The sequence below is a fragment of the Ascaphus truei genome, unplaced genomic scaffold, assembly GCF_040206685.1.
Source record: "Ascaphus truei isolate aAscTru1 unplaced genomic scaffold, aAscTru1.hap1 HAP1_SCAFFOLD_367, whole genome shotgun sequence".
In the NCBI taxonomy this organism is placed as follows: Eukaryota; Metazoa; Chordata; class Amphibia; order Anura; family Ascaphidae; genus Ascaphus; species Ascaphus truei.
The window spans coordinates 67,084-86,578 of NW_027456694.1; the positions used below are offsets into that span (position 1 = coordinate 67,084).

A 19,495-nucleotide genomic window follows, 5' to 3' on the forward strand; every position below is an offset into this window, starting at 1 on the left:
AACTATGTAACACAGGCATACCCGCATTAACGTACGCAATGGGACCGGAGCATGCATGTAACTATGTAACACAGGCATACCCCGCATTAACGTACGCAATGGGACCGGAGCATGCATGTAACTATGTAACACAGGCATACCCCGCATTAACGTACGCAATGGGACCGGAGCATGTATGTAACTATGTAACACAGGCATACCGCATTAACGTACGCATTGGGACCGGAGCATGTATGTAACTATGTAACACAGGCATACCCCGCATTAACGTACGCAATGGGACCGGAGCATGTATGTAACTATGTAACACAGGCATACCCCGCATTAACGTACACAATGGGACCGGAGCATGTATGTAACTATGTAACACAGGCATACCCCGCATTAACGTACGCAATGGTACCGGAACATGTATGTAACTATGTAACACAGGCATACCCCGCATTAACGTACACAATGGGACCGGAGCATGTATGTAACTATGTAACACAGGCATACCCCGCATTAACGTACACAATGGGACCGGAGCATGTATGTAACTATGTAACACAGGCATACCCCGCATTAATGTACGCAATGGGACCGGAGCATGTATGTAACTATGTAACACAGGCATACCCCGCATTAACGTACACAATGGGACCGGAGCATGTATGTAACTATGTAACACAGGCATACCCCGCATTAACGTACGCAATGGGACCGGAGCATGTATGTAACTATGTAACACAGGCATACCCCGCATTAACGTACGCAATGGGACCGGAGCATGTATGTAACTATATAACACAGGCATACCCCGCATTAACGTACGCAATGGGACCGGAGCATGTATGTAACTATGTAACACAGGCATACCCCGCATTAACATACGCAATGGGACCGGAGCATGTATGTAACTATGTAACACAGGCATACCCCGCATTAACGCACGCAATGGGACCGGAGCATGTATGTAACTATGTAACACAGGCATACCCCGCATTAACGTACACAATGGGACCGGAGCATGTATGTAACTATGTAACACAGGCATACCCCGCATTAACGTACACAATGGGACCGGAGCATGTATGTAACTATGTAACACAGGCATACCCCGCATTAACGTACACAATGGGACCGGAGCATGTATGTAACTATGTAACACAGGCATACCCCGCATTAAAGTACGCAATGGGACCGGAGCATGTATGTAACTATGTAACACAGGCATACCCCGCATTAACGTACGCAATGGGACCGGAGCATGTATGTAACTATGTAACACAGGCATACCCCGCATTAACGTACGCAATGGGACCGGAGCATGTATGTAAAGCGAAAATGTACTTAAAGTGAAGCACTACCTTTCCCCCACTTATCGATGCATGTACTGTACTGCAATCGTCACATACGTGCATAACTGATGTAAATAACACATGTGTAACAGGCTCTATAGTCTCCCCGCTTGCGCACAGCTTCGGTACAGGTAGGGAGCTGTTCAGGACGTGCTGACAGGCGCATGCGTGAGCTGCCATTTCCCTGTTGGGCGATATGTCCTTACTCGCGAGTGTACTTTAAGTGAGTGTCCTTAAACCGGCGTATGCCTGTATTTCTTTTTTTGGGGTGGTTTCAGATAATTATACGGATCACGTTGAATTTTTACGGGAGACTGAGGAAGGCGACACCTTTAAAATGAAACGATACAAGCTGGCGAGTTTTTTTTTAATGATATTTAAAATGTATTTTGAACACGGTATTGATGCAGGGGGGTACTCCGGAGCTGAACCCCATTAATTTCAGCTCCGGGGAGCCCCTGCCTCCCGAGATACAGACCTCGGCAAAGATTAAAGCTCCCGCGACACGCCGGCCAATGGGAAGCCTCACTGGATGATGTCACAGCTTCCGATTGGCCCACAGGCCGCTGAAGCTTTGAGATTTCCGCCAGCACCTTGCTAGCTGTGCGGAGTGGCTGCCGGCACCCCCTACGGAGGTAAGGCTCTCGGAAATCAGGGGGTCCCCAGATCTGAAATTAATGGGGTTCAGCTCCGGAGACCCCCAGCCTCCACTCTGTTAAAGAATAAAATTGGAACGCCGCTTTAAATCCGCAGTTTCAGCATTTTTCCTGCTTTCTTCTCAGAACGGGCCGTATTTACGTAGCCTTTCGCTGCTCTCGGTAATGTGCGGTTTGTGGGATGACTTTAGCACGGTGTAAGACGTACGATCGCACCAATGTTCCTGCGGTTTGTGGTCGGGCGCTGGAGACCACCGTGGCCTGCTGCGATGATTTATTCTTTTTACGAGGTAGGGGGCAGCTGCTTCTCGTTACGCTGGAAGCCGGGAGCAGCCTCGGAATCAGCCCCCATACGCAGTGCTCGAGCCTCGCAGACTGAACCTTTAACCACATACTGGCTGCGGATCTGTTAACCCCGTGGCTGCCGGCGGAGTCAGAAATGTGATGCAGATGAACCGGTTAAAAAAAAAAAAAAACAACTGATGGCCGTGATATGAAGCTTAGGATAGGACTAGTTAGATCTACAGCAGGGGATGGTCAACTCCAGTTCTCAAGAGCTACCAACAGGTCAGGTTTTCAGGATCTCCCTGCTTCAGCACAGAAGGCTCAATCAGTGGCTCAGTCGTTGGCCAACTCCAGTCCTCAAGAGCTACCAACAGGTCAGGTTTGCAGGATATCCCTGCTTCAGTGATGTGGTTCAATCCTCCTGTGCTGAAGCAGGGATATCCTGAAAACCTGTTGGTGGCCCTTGAAGACTGGAGTTGGCCAACGACTGAGCCACTGATTGAGCCTTCTGTGCTGAAGCAGGGATATCCTGAAAACCTGACCTGTTGGTAGCTCTTGAGGACTGGAGTTGGCTGCCCTGGCTCTACAGTATTTAACCCATTCAGTGCATTCTGGTGTTGGAGGGGGTCAAACAAAATAGTATTCTTATATTATTATTTGGGTAGATCTACAAAGTCAGTGCTCATAACGCTACGTTTCCTAAACCCTGAACGGATGTTATTTCCCCTGAGGTTAACGCATATCTACAAAGCTAATTATATATGCAATAACAACGGCTGTTTCTCATCTCCTTAGCATAGGCGTAACGGTCACATTTATTGTAGCATAAGGTCGGGTTGCCTTCCAATAATGTGATGTTCAGTATGTTTTGAGTGTTGCCCTGGTTGAGACGTTGAAATTAGCATAAGTTGAGAATGTGTTGAGTAAGTTGAGAAAGTTGAGGTTTTTTTTTTAGATTGTCTATTAACTGCCATAGTGGCAAATCATGCCCATATTATATGGGCATGGTTTACCACTGTGCCAATCAATGGGTAGAGGGTGAGGGTAGTTGCCCCTGGGAGGGTGGTTAGGCATCCCGGGTGGGTAGCAAAGGAGGGGGGGTTAACCCTCTAATTACTATAGCGGTTATTAACCGCTAAGGTGATTAAGTATATATTTAGTAACTACGAAAAGAATACCTGCAACAGATCTACAATAAAGGTACTATATGTCCGGAAATATAAAGCTGTAAATAAAGCTCCTGACAGTGCTTGGGGATGAGATTAATATGAAAACAAAGAAATAGAAGTCCCCTAATGAGCACTCAAACATGTACATGAAAAAATATCAAATTTATTAGTAGTAATAAATAAAAATAAATGTGATATTTTTTCATGTACATGTTTGAGTGCTCATTAGGGGACTTCTGTTTCTTTGCTATATATAGTGCAGAATAAATTAGTTCTTCAGTATTAGGTGATGCCTTTTTTATTTGGACTAACAATTTATATCATAGGACAAGCTTTCGAGAGTTCTCCTCTCTGCCTCAGGTCAGCAATACTGGTTTACAAAGAAATCTATAGCTAATCTCTTAGATTGTAAGATCTTCGGGGCAGGGATTTCCTTTCCTATTGTCTGATTTTGCTGCGCTTAATGTATAATTTTAATTCCCTGTACTATATTCTTTGTGAAGCGCTGAGTACACTTTTGGCGCTAAATAAATAAAGACATACAATAACAGAGGTTTGGAGAGCAGAAAAAAATAGAGATTTAGATAAGGTGGGTGAGAAACAAGTATTGTGTGTATATATATATATATATATATATACAATATGAAACAATATAGCATAAGAAACAAAAATGATATATACATATACAGTACTGTGTGTATATATATATATATATATATATATATATATATATATATATATATATATATATATATATATATATATATACACACAGTACTGTATATGTATATATCATTTTTGTTTCTTATGCTATATTGTTTCAAGACAAAGTTGCTCCTTTTGCCTATGTTCTGGATAATGACGCCATTGTTAAGTAATAAGACATGACAGGATGCCTTTTATTAAGCTGTTTACCCATGCCTCGGGTAGGCTGGGAGGTACAGAGTCAAAGGCCAAGTGATTTCAACCATCCGAGACGTGCTGAAAAGTGCCAATAAAACACAGTTCAGAGTGTTCATCATCATATACTTTGGGCTTGAGAACAAATGAGGACCAGCGGGGAAAGCTTATGTAGAGTAACTCGAAAACCAAATAGGGGGTCTGTGCAACAACGCATAGAGGCACGTCCAAAAATACAGGGGGTAAGCACCTTAGTGGCTTTGAGAAAGTCCATAACGTTGAAAGTATAGTGTAGAGGGAGAGCAAGGATCCTCTCCAGTGCCTGAGCATTGAATTCATGGACGTAAGGTTCCCCTCGGGTTATTGTAGCATAACGTTGCATAATCTTCCAAAAACATGATGAGAAGTATGACTTATTAGTACTTAAGTCAGGGTTTCTCAAATGCAGTCCTACAACACACATCACTGCGAAATGCTCAAAGAACTAGATTGGTCATCACTCGAGTCTAGGCGCAAAGTTCACCTTTCCTGTCTTGCCTTTAAATGCTTCATGGGCAAGCTACCCAGCTACCTGAACAAGCTCCTCGCCCCTACCACATGCAGCACTTATCACCTGAGATCAGACTCCAAAAGACTGTTCATGGTCCCAAGGCTCAACAAAGTATCCGGACGTTCCTCCTTCTCCTTCCGTGCACCCCAAAACTGGAACAACCTACCAGAGACTCTCATATCCACCACCAGCTTAAGTTCTTTCAAATCTAAGGCTGTCTCACACTTTAATCTGGTCTGTAACTGTTTCATACGCCCATAATATATATTTTCTTTAACTGTGCACGCAATGTCTTGTATATAATGTATACCCTGTTCATTTATGTAACTGTATTTGTAACCATGTATTATTTGTTTTACTCTGTGCCCAGGACATACTTGAAAACGAGAGGTACCTCTCAATGTATTACTTCCTGGTAACATATTTTTCTAAAAAAAAAAAAAAAAAAGACCCTCCGCCCCCCAACATGTCAGGTTTTAAGGATATCTCTTACTTAACTCCTAACTCTGAGTTTTACCATGATCAAGACCCTCAAATAGGTGATTAACTCAAGTTGAAAGAGAGAGGAGAGGGATATGCAACGGTATGCTAGTGATCTCCTAGCGGTGACCTTACACCCACCGAGACAGTGTGGAAGCCCTGCAGTATCTCAGGGTCTGGATGAATGTCAAGTTATATAGGACCTAAGTAATGTAACGGCAAGTCCCTGTGTTAGCCTCAAAAGACGTTATCACTAATGGCCACTGTAGTTCATGCAATGCTCTTTACGGGAGAAAACATGACAACCAATTTGGGTGCCAATGGATGTAGTTACTATGTCATTGGGTATCTTCAAAGGAACATTACATCACATGGACGAAGCTTCTACGTTATGGGGTCTGGCACTCCAGGGCTTTTTACCTGCCTTAAGTTTCTATGTAACAAAGGATATACTTTTGCATGTGAGATGTGTAAATAATTAAACAATTAACGTACAACTACCCAATTGATCTACAACGGAGTTACAACTAGTCACTGATCTTTTTCCAGTACGGATTTTCCACTGTTGCCAAAGTCAACTAGTATTGGAGTTATGGTCATTGAGAATGACAATTTCCTGCCGATGTTGTACCAGAAAGGACACACACATTACACTGCGACAGTGTCGATTAGGGCACTGATGCAATGAAATGCCCATTGAAGTCAAAGGGAGTTTCTGTACGATAGTTCCCCAGATTGGCACGTTTTTTTTATTTGCGCGCCCAGGGCCGTCTTAACAGCATTATTGGCCCCCGGGCAAAGCAGTGCACTGGGCCCTGCCGACTCTCCGCTACAAGTCGTCATTTTTCTCCTTCTACCGGGTTAGCGGGAGATTTGAATGTTGAGGCGGGTGATGGGAAAACTTGTGTTAAATTCTGGTCTGTGCATAGATTAGCGTGGGGGCCCCTATGCTCGTGGGGCCCCCGGGCAACTGCCCAGCGTGCCCGTGCGTTAAGACGGCACTGTGCACGCCTACCATTCCACGTTTCTTTTTCTGCTTTTATTGCATCCATATTGTATCCTTCTGTGTTCACCCCGGCCTGCAAAAACGCGGGCCCTGATGTTTTAGAAACATGTACATTGTTAAACCACTTTGACCACTGGATGTAAACCGTATTTCCTGGCAAGGCACAGGAAGGTTAGTGGGCAAGGCACGGAGGAAACCCAATGGTAAAACCTGGAGAAGACGTCTTCTTTCACAAGAATGATTCCAATACACAAGGCCGGATTTCCCGATAGGCCCCGAGCGGCAAAATGTGGGGGTGGCGAATTTCCCATTTGTTTGTCTTTTTTATTTGCAAATTGTGCTGGTCGGCAAATGGTTGGCACCACGACACCGCATGACAACGTCAAGCCCGCATGGCGATGTCATGAGTCAGCTGAGGAGGAGATGCCGTGCATAGGAAAATGTCTCTGGGCGTCAAAATTGTAAATATACACTGACAATATACACTGTCAAAATGGCGCCATCGTCTTACCTGTGTGTAATCTAAAACGTGCTGGTGTCTCTGCTTAGCAGCTCCGACTTCATCATCTGAGATGGCTTCTCTCAAAGCCTGCTGGGTAATTAAGGAGTCCAGCTCGACTATAGCAGATAGGCGGCAATACAGACTAATGAACTTCTCCTTGTAGCTGCAAAAGTGAACTGTAATTTAGAAAAAGGAAAAGCATTTTAATTTCAACACAGCCTTTGGGGAGTGGTGTAACCATCTATATTAATAGCCCCGTGCTGGCTCTTCCGATAGTCAGGAGCGTTAACGTTTTCCCTGCCCTATCATAAGGACTGAGACACCTGCGCTGAAGCAGGGATATCCTCACAAGCTGACCTGTTAGTGGCCCTTGAGGACCGGAATTGGGCCACCCCTGCCCTAAATATTTCAATGTATTGTTAGTACTGTATTAGGCAAGACTGAATTTTGTTTCTATGTATGACGCCCTAAAACAGGCAATTAAGTTATCAGTGTAACTGGCTACCTCAGAAAGACTGAATTACCCTTAAAGTAACTGTTTTACGTATTTTGTGGGGGGAAAAAATGAATATGTTTCGCTTTTCTCCGTGTCCCCAGCTACTTATGGTTACCTTATTGAACCCATTCTCTCTCCACCAACGACTCTGCTTTCTGGCCTCTTCCCTGGGGAAGGTAAACAAAGGGAATAATGGAATTCTGCTCTGTGATTGGTTCAAATTCCAGGGCAACTTGAACCAACCAGAGAGCAGGATTTTATTATTCCCTTCCCCCACCCGCCCAGTTATATTTCAAATGGTAAAAGCCTCCCTAACTCGGTAATAAACGCCCTCGCCGCTTCCTTTCCTTTCCAGCCGGGGAGATGTATACAGTATATGAAATGAATTATCCCCGTTCTTACCTGTAACAAAATGTACACAGGTGCTGTCACTCACCTGGCTAAACCCTACAATGATGGTGCACACAGTATCTGGGAAGTTACAAGATTTCGAACCACACCTGGTTCTCCATCAGGTATGTCACATATCTATATCAGGTATAATATATACACTCGTAGAAGAAACCTGGGAGTTTTTGATAGCTTGCAACTGATCAACTATGTTTGGTACAATACACGGTATAACACGACCTACTTCTCCGTCCCCTGTGCCATTACTACACGTAAGAAAGGACCATCACACCCACCCTGCCTTCTTCTTTCTCTCCAGTGTTAATATTTGCACCAACCGTACATTGCTCGAGATCTTAGGCTATTGATGAATATGCTTTGAAGCCTCTTCCCAGTGCTAGAGAAGAGCTAATCCCCATTCCAAAGAATAGGCTGTAAAAGACCATATCTACTAAACTGTTGTTGAAAGGAGATTCGCTTCACATTCATATGAGATCAACGAAGCCTAAACCTTTTGAAATAGGATGCAGAGATGTTTTTTTTTTAAACATGTTAATTCCCGCTTAAAATACAGAGATGAATGAATCTTCCATTTGTCTAACAGTCAGCACGTAACCAACAGAAAAACGTACACGGGCCAGAAACCCACAAATGTTTCAAACAGATGGTCACAGTTTTTTTTTCTTCTTTTTTTTTAATTATTGAATCATTTTCATCTACTTTGAGTCTAAAAATACCATTTCAACAGCCATAATGTTAGCGTATTTTGACGACTCGTTTTGGTTAACGTTGCAACGAGACAGTTTCTCTTTACAGCCCCAACCATTGTGAAACGCGGTGACAAGGACTCTGGGTAATGAAACGCAAATCCTTTCTGAACACGACTATTTCCACAGAGCTTTCGCCGGCTGTGTTATACAGCTCGTACAGAAAAGCCTGGCTTAAAAAAACCAAGTGCAGAATCAGAAAACCTATTCAAAGACAGCTTCTAAACAGTACCCCGATTAGCAATGTAATCACTTGATAACATGCGACAATGGGGTACAGCAGGTTTCAGGGACCTGTAGAAGACATATTTACAAATATGACCCCAACGGGGTCAGAAAAGATCCTACTTGTGGCACTCGCTGAGGGAATATATGGAAAGGGACCATGTGAGTCCAAAAGATCAGTGTCTCTGCCACAGTTGGTGGCTATAGTCTGAATAGACTCCTGACCCAGAACAACCTCCTAAGTAGACTCTTTTCTGACCCCCTTGGTGTCATATTTGTAAATATGGATACCGTTTTCCTTCAGGCACCCATAGTGTTCATTCATTCCTTCATATGGTTTAACACATTTGGTATTAGGCGAGCGGTAGGGTCACCAATACATGTGTAGACCTGTAGAAGACATGCTGACGCGCCCACGAGTTTCCTTGCTGTGCCTTATAGAGCGTTGTGTCCTCTTTTCCACCAACCCAAACCTTATTGTATCTGCCAGATCTTTCCATGCATGGCAGACTTCACCCTACTTTTCCTTTCGTCCTCTCTATAGCACGTCGGGAAAAACAAGAAACTTCAAGCCAGCTATCACCGTGGCTATCGCTTATGCTGCAATACGGCACTTCTGCTTCTCTCTTAATAGCTCGGCAGCAAAGAGAACGTTGAATAATTATTTGGCAATCGGTCAATTCTAGGTGTTAGAAACCAATCATTGACTAGCACACAGGTTACTACAAAGGCTTACAATAAAGAGTGTAGCTCACATTAAGTAGATTATATGTGTATAGAATACACTTTGCCATTGAGGGCCTCTGATTTCATCTGTTGGTTTCTCTCTCGCCTGATCACACCATTTTTTTCCTATTGCACCCTAAAGAAAGGGGAGGTAACATATCACTCTGGCTGCAAAACTAGTACAAAAACACTGCACTGGAGAAATCAAACAAGGAACTCCCAGTCTAAATTGGAATGTTTTCTTTAATAATAATAGCATGTTCTTGTATAGCGCTGCTAGTTTTAGGTAGCGCTTTACAGAGACATTTTGCAGACACAGTCCCTGCCCTGTGGAGTTTACAATCTATGTTTTTGGTGCCTGAGGCACAGGGAGATAAAGTGACTTTCCCAAGGTCACAAGGAGCCGACACCGGGAATTGAACCAGGCTCCCCTGCTTCACACTCAGGGCCAGTCAGTGTCTTTACTCACTGAGCCGCCCCTTTTCCCTGAGAAGCCACCTCTTCTAATTCACCTCCGTGCCCCCGTTTCCCCCCCACGGGACACTTTCTTCTCCTTGCTGCATATTTGACTATTTAATGTGACTGCCATTCAGGCATTTCCATAATGATACATTAGCTTTTCTTCCGTTACACTTCATACTCAATATGTATCTAGCAGTTTCCTGCATGTTATAAATATCAATGACACAAAAGACTTGTCGTTACCCTGATAAATGAGATGTTAGTGTTACAATGCAACCAACATACGGAACTTTGAAGCAATAGAGGAGAGGTAACTTTTCTGATGAATACCTGGTACGCTATGTGGGCGAATCTCAATGAATTTCACTCAATTCACCCTATTGTTAGAATATGTATAACACTGTAAATATTGTCGCGTCAACGTTAATTCACTTTGCTGGCGGCACGGATGATTTATGGAGTGTAATATGATTGATTAATTAGACGTGTACTTTTTCTATGTTTGGAAAAGGTATACATTGATGAATGTTTTTATAGGCTGTTTTCGCCCTGATGAAGAGCCCAGTCTGACATGCTTATTCTGTAGCTGCAAGTAATACATTATTTAATGAAAAAAAAAAGGGCAAGGCTGTTCCCATTTCATGTAATCATAATAATAATATTTATTTTGGCAAGTAGACGGGGTACCATGCGAGCCAGCTGAAAGAACAATTCATTCAAGAGACGGGGGTTTCTTTTTTTTTAGGATGTCTGAAGAAATGATCTTGCATCCTTAAGCGTGCGATCATATAAACGCCATCATCCATAACCCATTTATTATAGGGTCCACTTTCTGCATTAGGTTCTTATAAGAAGTTATACGCAAACTGAAATATGAATGACACCCTAGAGGTCACAGCTGATTAGCCAGGCAAGCCTGTTAAGGACATGATGGATATTGGTGGACTTCCTTCATATATTTTCTCCGACGGTATATTTAGGAGCTATTTTTAATTGGTTAGAGCATAAGGGGATCAATATGGTCACCTGCATAACATGTACTGCCTTAAAAATAGTCACAATTTGCACAAAGGTTCATGCACCACCCCTATTTGGAAATACTATTCCTTGAGATCTCAGTATAATGTAGATAGGCACGGAGTGTTGCAAGTTTAGTTGTTCTAAAATCTGTGCATTGCTACTTATTGCTTCCGCTGTCATTCAACTTCCAGTTAATATTTAAAGGGGAAATTCCTACTGGGACTTAAGTGTACTAATGGCAGGGACATGTTTAAGGGGCCCGTCCTTCCTAGGACCTAAGTGTGGCAATGACAGTGACATGTTTAAGGGGTTGCCAGCCCTCCAAGTTGGGAAACATTGGTGTAACCGCTAAAGGTTTGCATATTTGCTCCCTATTAGATATGTTATGGAAGTCACCGCTTTTGGCGTCTCTGGTGGTGCTTTGTAGTGAAACGGATCGTTTAAATGCAGGAGCTTTTTTTTATTGCTACCTATCCTATTACAATAATAAAATTCCATAAGTGTTATATTCCAAGTTGTGTGTAGTTGGTTGAAGAGTACTGAAAACAGTGCTTGGGTGACTCTTGAGGACAAATTGGTTTTGTGGTGTATTGTACATGTGTTGGTGGTTAGCTGTTTGTTTAGATATGTGGGTTTTCTTCACGTATGTTTGATTTTGGTTAGTAGTTCAGGACTCTTTTGGTGTACTCCAGTGTACTAAGCGTTTCAGCTTTCCTATGTGGGAGAGGGAGCCTGCCCCTTGAACTTACGTTTAGACATTTCTCCTTAAAGCTAAGGATAGGATAATTGCTATATAGGGCAAGAGTTGGTGCCACAGTTTGATGAGGAGGGTGAATTTTCATCCCGGCAAAGGTAAGAAACACATTGATTGTATTGTATTTAATTGTGTATTTTATTTAGGATGCCCATAGACTGACAATGTGTTTATCTATGCCCTTTTCAGGGTATAGATAAGCACATTTACAATAAATGTATTTTATTTGGTGGCTGTTGTTTTGTAAGTTGCCCATTCATTGCCATTGGGGCAATCCATGCCCATATTGTGGGCATGGTTTACCACAGTGACAATCAATGGGTTTATTGGCAAATGCTTGTTTTGTATTGTACTGTTATGTCAATGTTATTTTATTGTGTATTTCTTTTGTTTTGCAAACAAATGGTCAAACGTGCTACTAGCCATTTTTGGCTACTAGTGCATTTGCCCATTGTATGTGTGGTGATGGGGTAGAGTGGGTGGGGGTAGTTTCCCCGGGGAGGGTGGTTACGCCTCGTTGGTGGATAGTGGGTTAACCCCTTAATTACTACAGCGGTTACTAAGCGCTAAGGTAACTAAGGAGTGAGAGAGAGAGAGAGAGAGAGAGAGAGAGAGAGAGAGAGAGAGAGAGAGAGAGAGAGAGAGAGAGAGAGAGAGAGAGAAAGGGAGAATGGGAGAAAGGGAGAGAGAGAGAATTGCACTGCCTTAAATTCCAAAACACAATATGTAATTTGTTTTTTTAAAACCCCTTCTAATTCGTTAGCAGCATACCAATTTAATTTGTTTTTCATGTAAACCAACACATGCATTTTCATGGTAATAAATAACAAATCTAATTCTGTTTCCACTTTGCTGTGGCTTTATGATTACAGGCTTTCAATTAATGCTATGTAATTCCTAAATTGCTAACATTGAAAGGTTGCATTAATTGGTGACAGTGTTGAAAACTCTGATTTTTACTAATGGGCTAAATTCATAAAATTTAAATGATTTTGAATATGGATTGTGCGCATTTAATAGCAGATCATTATAATTTGTCCTACCTAATCAGGCAAGTCTCCCAACTTACAAAAAACAGAATTATTATAATTATATCTGAACATTGTATGATGAGAAAGCTTTGTAATAAAATCAATTTTACAAACTATTTGTTGGTCCAACAATATATTTTATATACCTCTTATTTTCTTTATTGTAATCATTGGTGAATTCCTCTACTCTACGGGCGGCCAACTCCAGTCCCCAAGTGCCACCAACAGGTCAGGTTACATATATTAACTGAGCCACTGATTCAGTCACCTGTGCTGAAGCAGGGATATCCTTCATATCTGGCCAGTTGGTGGCCCTTGAGGACTGGATTTGGCCACCCCAGCGCTACTCAATGAAAGGATTTATCTTCACCATGTCTACTGGCAGGTTATGCCACCCATCCACTACTTTTCCAGTGACAAACTACATCCCCACATAGTGCTGAATCTATATAGGCCCAGAAATACTAAGCAATCCTCTAGAAGACCCCATCTGTTGGTGGAAGACATCTTCAAGCCCATTGACTTGGATGGCTGTAACGTGTCATCCATCGAAGGAAGGTGTGTTATGGTACAAGACTGCTTAGTAAGTATGGTGCTAAGTACGTCTCAACTCTTTAATTTCCCCCCCTCTATCTGTTCTGCTAGAGCAGGGATGGTCAACTCCAGTTCTCAAGGGACATCAACAGGTCAGGTATTAAGGATATCCCTGCTTCAGCACAGGTGGCTCAGTCAATGACTTAGTTGTTGACTGAGCCCTCTGTGCTGAAGCAGGGATATCCTAAAAACCTGTTGGTAGCCCTTGAGGACTAGAGTTGGCTACCCCTGTGCTAGTGTGTGCATGGTGGATTCTGGTGATATCCCAAAGCCCCTACATCATTGTACTCCTTCCAACCAATGAAGGTATCGGGTCTCTTGCCAAATACATATCCCAAACAGCACAAGAAGATCAAATAAAAATCCCCACGTGTGAGCACATTCACGTGTCTCAGACAGGTCTGCCACCCTTCCCTTCCCCATTATCACTTAGCATACAATGCTATCACTGCAGCAAGGGATTCTGGAGAATGACATGCAAATGAGCACTCACAGTGCTCATGGGAATTTCTTATTCTGAGGCGAGACATGCAATATTTGTAGATGTTGAGTTTTTACCTATTATGCCCCCGGTTTACCCTTTGCAGTGCCAGGGGCCCAGCGTCACCGGAGTGCCACCGGATTCACCGCATCATGTGGTCGCTCCGGGAGCTCAGTTGGAGCAGTCAGCCCCATTACTCCGCTAGAGAACGAGCCCACGCCCCTGGCACCCCCCGGGAACAGAAGTAGCAAGACTTACTGTATCCAGAGCCGTGGCTGGATAGGCATAAAGCTGCCGGAGACAAGTTAATCCTTCGGGGCCGGCGTAGCCGCGGCCGCAGCACCTATCGGTGCCTGGAAACATTTAGCTTTGCACCTAGGCACTTGCCCGTGCCGGCTGCCTCCTTTCTGCCGCCCTCCTGCTCCTTTGGCATCCCAGCGTCAAATGACGCCTGCGGACGTCACCAATGTGACGTCGCACGGCGGCGCGTTGCCATGGAAACGCGACGTCGCGAGGCGCCGTGTGCCGCCACATTCGTGACATTTTGCGCGTCATTTGGCGCGGGGATTCCAAAAGGAGCAGGAGGGCGGCAGAAAGGAGTTCGGCCGACACAGGCAAGTGGCCTTCCCGTTATGGCCGTTAGGCCCGTGAGTGCGGCAAAAGCAAATTGTCGCCGCCCTGAGCCCCGGGCCTATTGGGAAATCTGCCACTGGCTACACCAAAAAGGCACTGCAAAGGTTAATATGGTAGGAAGTTTCCCTATTGCTAAGGAAGATTGCAGCTTCATTTGTCAATGTTACTATTTTTTATACCATACATTATTGTCCTTTTCACCCGGATCGTGACTCTGTTGGGTTCATTAACACGCAGAACAAAAGGGAATTAATCTGGGCACATCCCCGGCATAAATTATAATAGTGTCACCTATTTATTTATAAAAACCGACATTCCACTCCCATGGGGCCTCGTTGAAGTCGCAAGGCCTCAATCTTTGCACCGTTTGCCTGGTTGGGAAGGTAATATTTGGCATTAATAGTCCCATTCATTTTGTTTTCTCTCTCCTATACAATTTCCCCCCAACAGCGTCGCCATGGAAACAAGCAATTATGGTGGCAGGGTTGTCTGTGTGTATAGGAAAGTCAAAGGTCACGATGAAAGGACGTGGCCATTATTGACAGTTCCCATAGAAAAAGGTTAAAAAAGAAGAAAAAAGTGGTTAATTCAGAGAAAATATTATTTTATTTGGCTGAAGTGAAGACCTTACAATGGAGAACCCCCCTCATGATATATATATATATATATATATATATATATATATATATATACAGTAATTAAATATATATATCTTATACTATATTAGTGAAAGCACTGTATGTTTGCCTGCCTGCCTGCCTGCATGCATGCCTGCCTGCTGGATGTCCGGTGTCCCTAGCGGCAATCTCATTGGTCCCATGGGCCGCCCGCCCCCGCACACCTCTCATTGGCCTCACACACTCACACCACCCCCTTGGCCCGCCCCCCACACCTCGCATTGGCCTGAGGCGGAGTGACGGGCCAAAGGTCCACAAAAAAAAAAAAAAAAAAACACACACACACACACACACACACACACCCCCCCCCCCCCCCCCCCAAGCTCACACACACCTCACCCCCCCCCAAGCTCACCCCCCCCCCCCAAGCTCACACACCCCCCCCCCCCAAGCTCACACCCCGGCGCCGCTACAGTCAGCGGGGGAGCGGAGCGAGCGCCCGGGACACACGCGGGGGAGCGGCCACAACACGCTGCCTCCCGCCTCACATCCACGTGGGAGCGGCCGGATGGGTGAGGCAGCATACCCACGGGCCTCGCCGCACGCTCCTCGGCACCGGCTCACCTCTCCCACCCCCCTCACAGCAAAGACCAGCCTACCCGGCGCCGCCTGCAACGCTCCTCGGCACCGCCGCCTCACCTCGAGCCGGAGGGCAGCGGGGGGGCTCCCGCCCTGCAGGAGGCCTCACCTCGAGCCGGAGGGCAGCGGGGGGGCTCCCGCCCTGCAGGAGGCCTCACCTCGAGCCGGAGGGCAGCGGGGGGGCTCCCGCCCTGCAGGAGGCCTCACCTCGAGCCGGAGGGCAGCGGGGGGGCTCCCGCCCTGCAGGAGGCCTCACCTCGAGCCGGGGGGCAGCGGGGGGGCTCCCGCCCTGCAGGAGGCCTCACCTCGAGCCGGAGGCAGCGGGGGGGCTCCCGCCCTGCAGGAGGCCTCACCTCGAGCCGGGGGGCAGCGGGGGGGCTCCCGCCCTGCAGGAGGCCTCACCTCGAGCCGGAGGGCAGCGGGGGGGCTCCCGCCCTGCAGGAGGCCTCACCTCGAGCCGGAGGCAGCGGGGGGGCTCCCGCCCTGCAGGAGGCCTCACCTCGAGCCGGAGGGCAGCGGGGGGGCTCCCGCCCTGCAGGAGGCCTCACCTCGAGCCGGAGGCAGCGGGGGGGCTCCCGCCCTGCAGGAGGCCTCACCTCGAGGAACATGCTGCCGACTGCAAGGTAAGCAGCTCTCCCCCCACACCCCCCCATTCCTTCATTGCCAGCCTCAACCCTCCATACATACACACACACACACTATATATATATATATATATATATATATATATATATATATATATATATATATACATACATACATACACAGAGACACACACACACACAGAGACCACACACACACACACACACATGTAGGCGCACACACACATGTAGGCGCACACACACACATGTAGGCACACACACACGTCCACAGACACACACATGTAGACACACACACACATGTAGACACACACACACATGTAGACAGACACACACGCACACACACACACACACACACACACACACACACACACACACACACACACCTATACAGACACACGTATACACACACACACACGTATACACACAGGCACACGTAGACACACAGACACACGTAGACACAAACAAACACGTAGACACACAGACACACCTATACACACAGACACACACCTATACACACACACACACACACACCTATACACACAGACACACACGTATACACACAGACACACACGTATACACACAGACACACACGTATACACACAGACACACGTTTACACACACACACACACGTATACACACACACACACACGTACAAACACACACACGTACAAACACACACGTAGACACACGTGTACACACACACGTAGACACACACACAGACGTAGACACACGCACACACACGTAGACACACACACGTAGACACACACACACACGTAGACACACACACACACGTAGACACACACACACACGTAGACACACACACACACGTAGACACACACACACACGTATACGCACACACACGTATACACACACACACGTAGACAGACACACACGTATACACACGCACGTAGACACACACACATGTACACGTAGACACACACACACATGTACACGTAGACACGTACACACACACACACATGTACACGTATACTCACACACATGTACACGTACACACACACACATGGAGACATACACACACACATGGAGACATACACACACGCACATGTACACATACACACACGTACACACACACACACATGTATACATACACATAATGTATACACACACACATGTATACACACACACATGTATACACACACACACACATACACACGTGTATACACACACAAACATGTATACACACAAATGTACACACACACATGTATACACACACACACATATACTATGTATACACACAAACGTGTATACACACGTGTATACACACGTGTATATACACACGTGTATATACACATGTGTATACACACACATGGAGACATACACACACGCACATGTACACATACACACACACGTATACATACACATAATGTATACACACACACATGTATACACACACACACACACACACACGTGTATACACACACATGTATACACACACGTATACACACACACAAACATGTATACACACACACAAACATGTATACACACACAAATGTACACACACACACATGTACACACACACACATGTACACACACACACACACACACATACTATGTATACACACATGTGTATACACATGTGTATACACACACGTACACATGTATACACACACACACACAATATATACATACACACAATGTCTACACACACATGTGTATACACGTCTATACACACATGTGTATACACACACGTGTATACACACACGTACACACACACACACGTACACATGTATACACACACACACACACATACAATGTATACACACAAACATGTATACACACACACAAACATGTATACACACACACGTGTGTACACACACACGTGTGTATACACACACACGTATACACACACACACTATCCCCAGCAAAACCACATCAGCACACCGCTATCCCATGCCCCCCCAGCACACTGGCATTCTCGGCTCCCCGCCATTCCCAGCCCCCATCAACACCATCAGCACCCACACATCGGCACCTTTGCACCTCCCCCATCGGCACACCCACATCCGCACCCCCACATCCGCACCCCCACATCAGCACCCCCACATCAGCACCAAACCCTCCAAAATCAGCACACCGATACAATCACCATCAGTACAGCCACAGCAGCACTACCACCGCACATGGGCCGCGTTGACCACTCCTCACCCAAATGCCACACCCACACCACAAACATCCCGGGCAACGCCGGGGCTCTCAGCTAGTATATATATATAGTAAATATATATATTATATATATATATATACAGTAAATAAAAAAAAAAATATATATATATATACAGTAAATATATATATATATATATATATATATATATATGACATAGCTGACCAGACATAGCTGACCTGTTATTTATTTGATTACCACGTGTATTACTGCTGTGAAGCGCTATGTACATTAATGGCGCTATATAAATAAAGATATACAATACAATACAATAGCTGACCAGTAAATAAATATATATAAATATATATATATATATATATATATACATACAGTAAATATATATAGCCCTGGTTCCCTTACCAGCGCGGGTCCCCGGCTATGGGACGCTTCCCCACGCTCTCCCTGGCGTAAGGGCAGGTGCCGCGCGGTTAGTTAGGGCGGTGCAGCGAGATAGCCAGCAGCAGGAGGCGCAGGGAGGCTCCGGCGGCTCTCCACTGGTTGGCGCCACGATCCGGGCGGGCGCCACCATGTTGGAGTTGACCGCGCGTGCGCAAACGCTTGCTCAGGTGCGGACGAGTACGGCGGCCATCTTAGAGGTGGCATAGCATGCACAGGAGAAGGCAGAGAGGCAGGAAGGCCCTCTAGAGGTTGCGCATGCGCAGGGAAGTGGCGCGGCGGCCATAAGGATAGCCCAGGCTCAGACAGGAAAAGGTAGGCGACCATTACAGAGGAGGCCATGCGGTCTCCATAGGCAGGAGTCTTCTGGGGAACTACACTTCCCAGGAGGCATAGCAGCAGGCGGTCAGGTGCTTTTACTTAGCCAATAGGGCTGAGGGATTCTCCTGTAAAGGGGAGGATCTAGTCAGGGTGGGGAATTAGACAGAAGAGGAAGTAGGTGTGCAGGGTCAGGGACACATGCACTAGGCCAGAAACCCTCCCCAGGCCCCAGATAGCCCTGAGTCACCAGTGAGCTGCTGCAGATAGGGAC

At 45.6% G+C, this 19,495-nt stretch overlaps 1 protein-coding gene across 1 annotated transcript in view; it reads right to left on the reverse strand.

Annotated features, from left to right (window-relative positions):
• LOC142483768 (ankyrin repeat and fibronectin type-III domain-containing protein 1-like) overlaps positions 1-19,495 on the reverse strand; it is a 161,064-nt gene that overhangs the window by 39,023 nt on the left and 102,546 nt on the right. The window contains exon 14 of the mRNA XM_075583751.1: positions 6,898-7,064. Within this exon, the coding sequence (XP_075439866.1) occupies positions 6,898-7,064 (167 nt within the window). The remainder of the gene's footprint in view (positions 1-6,897; positions 7,065-19,495) is intronic.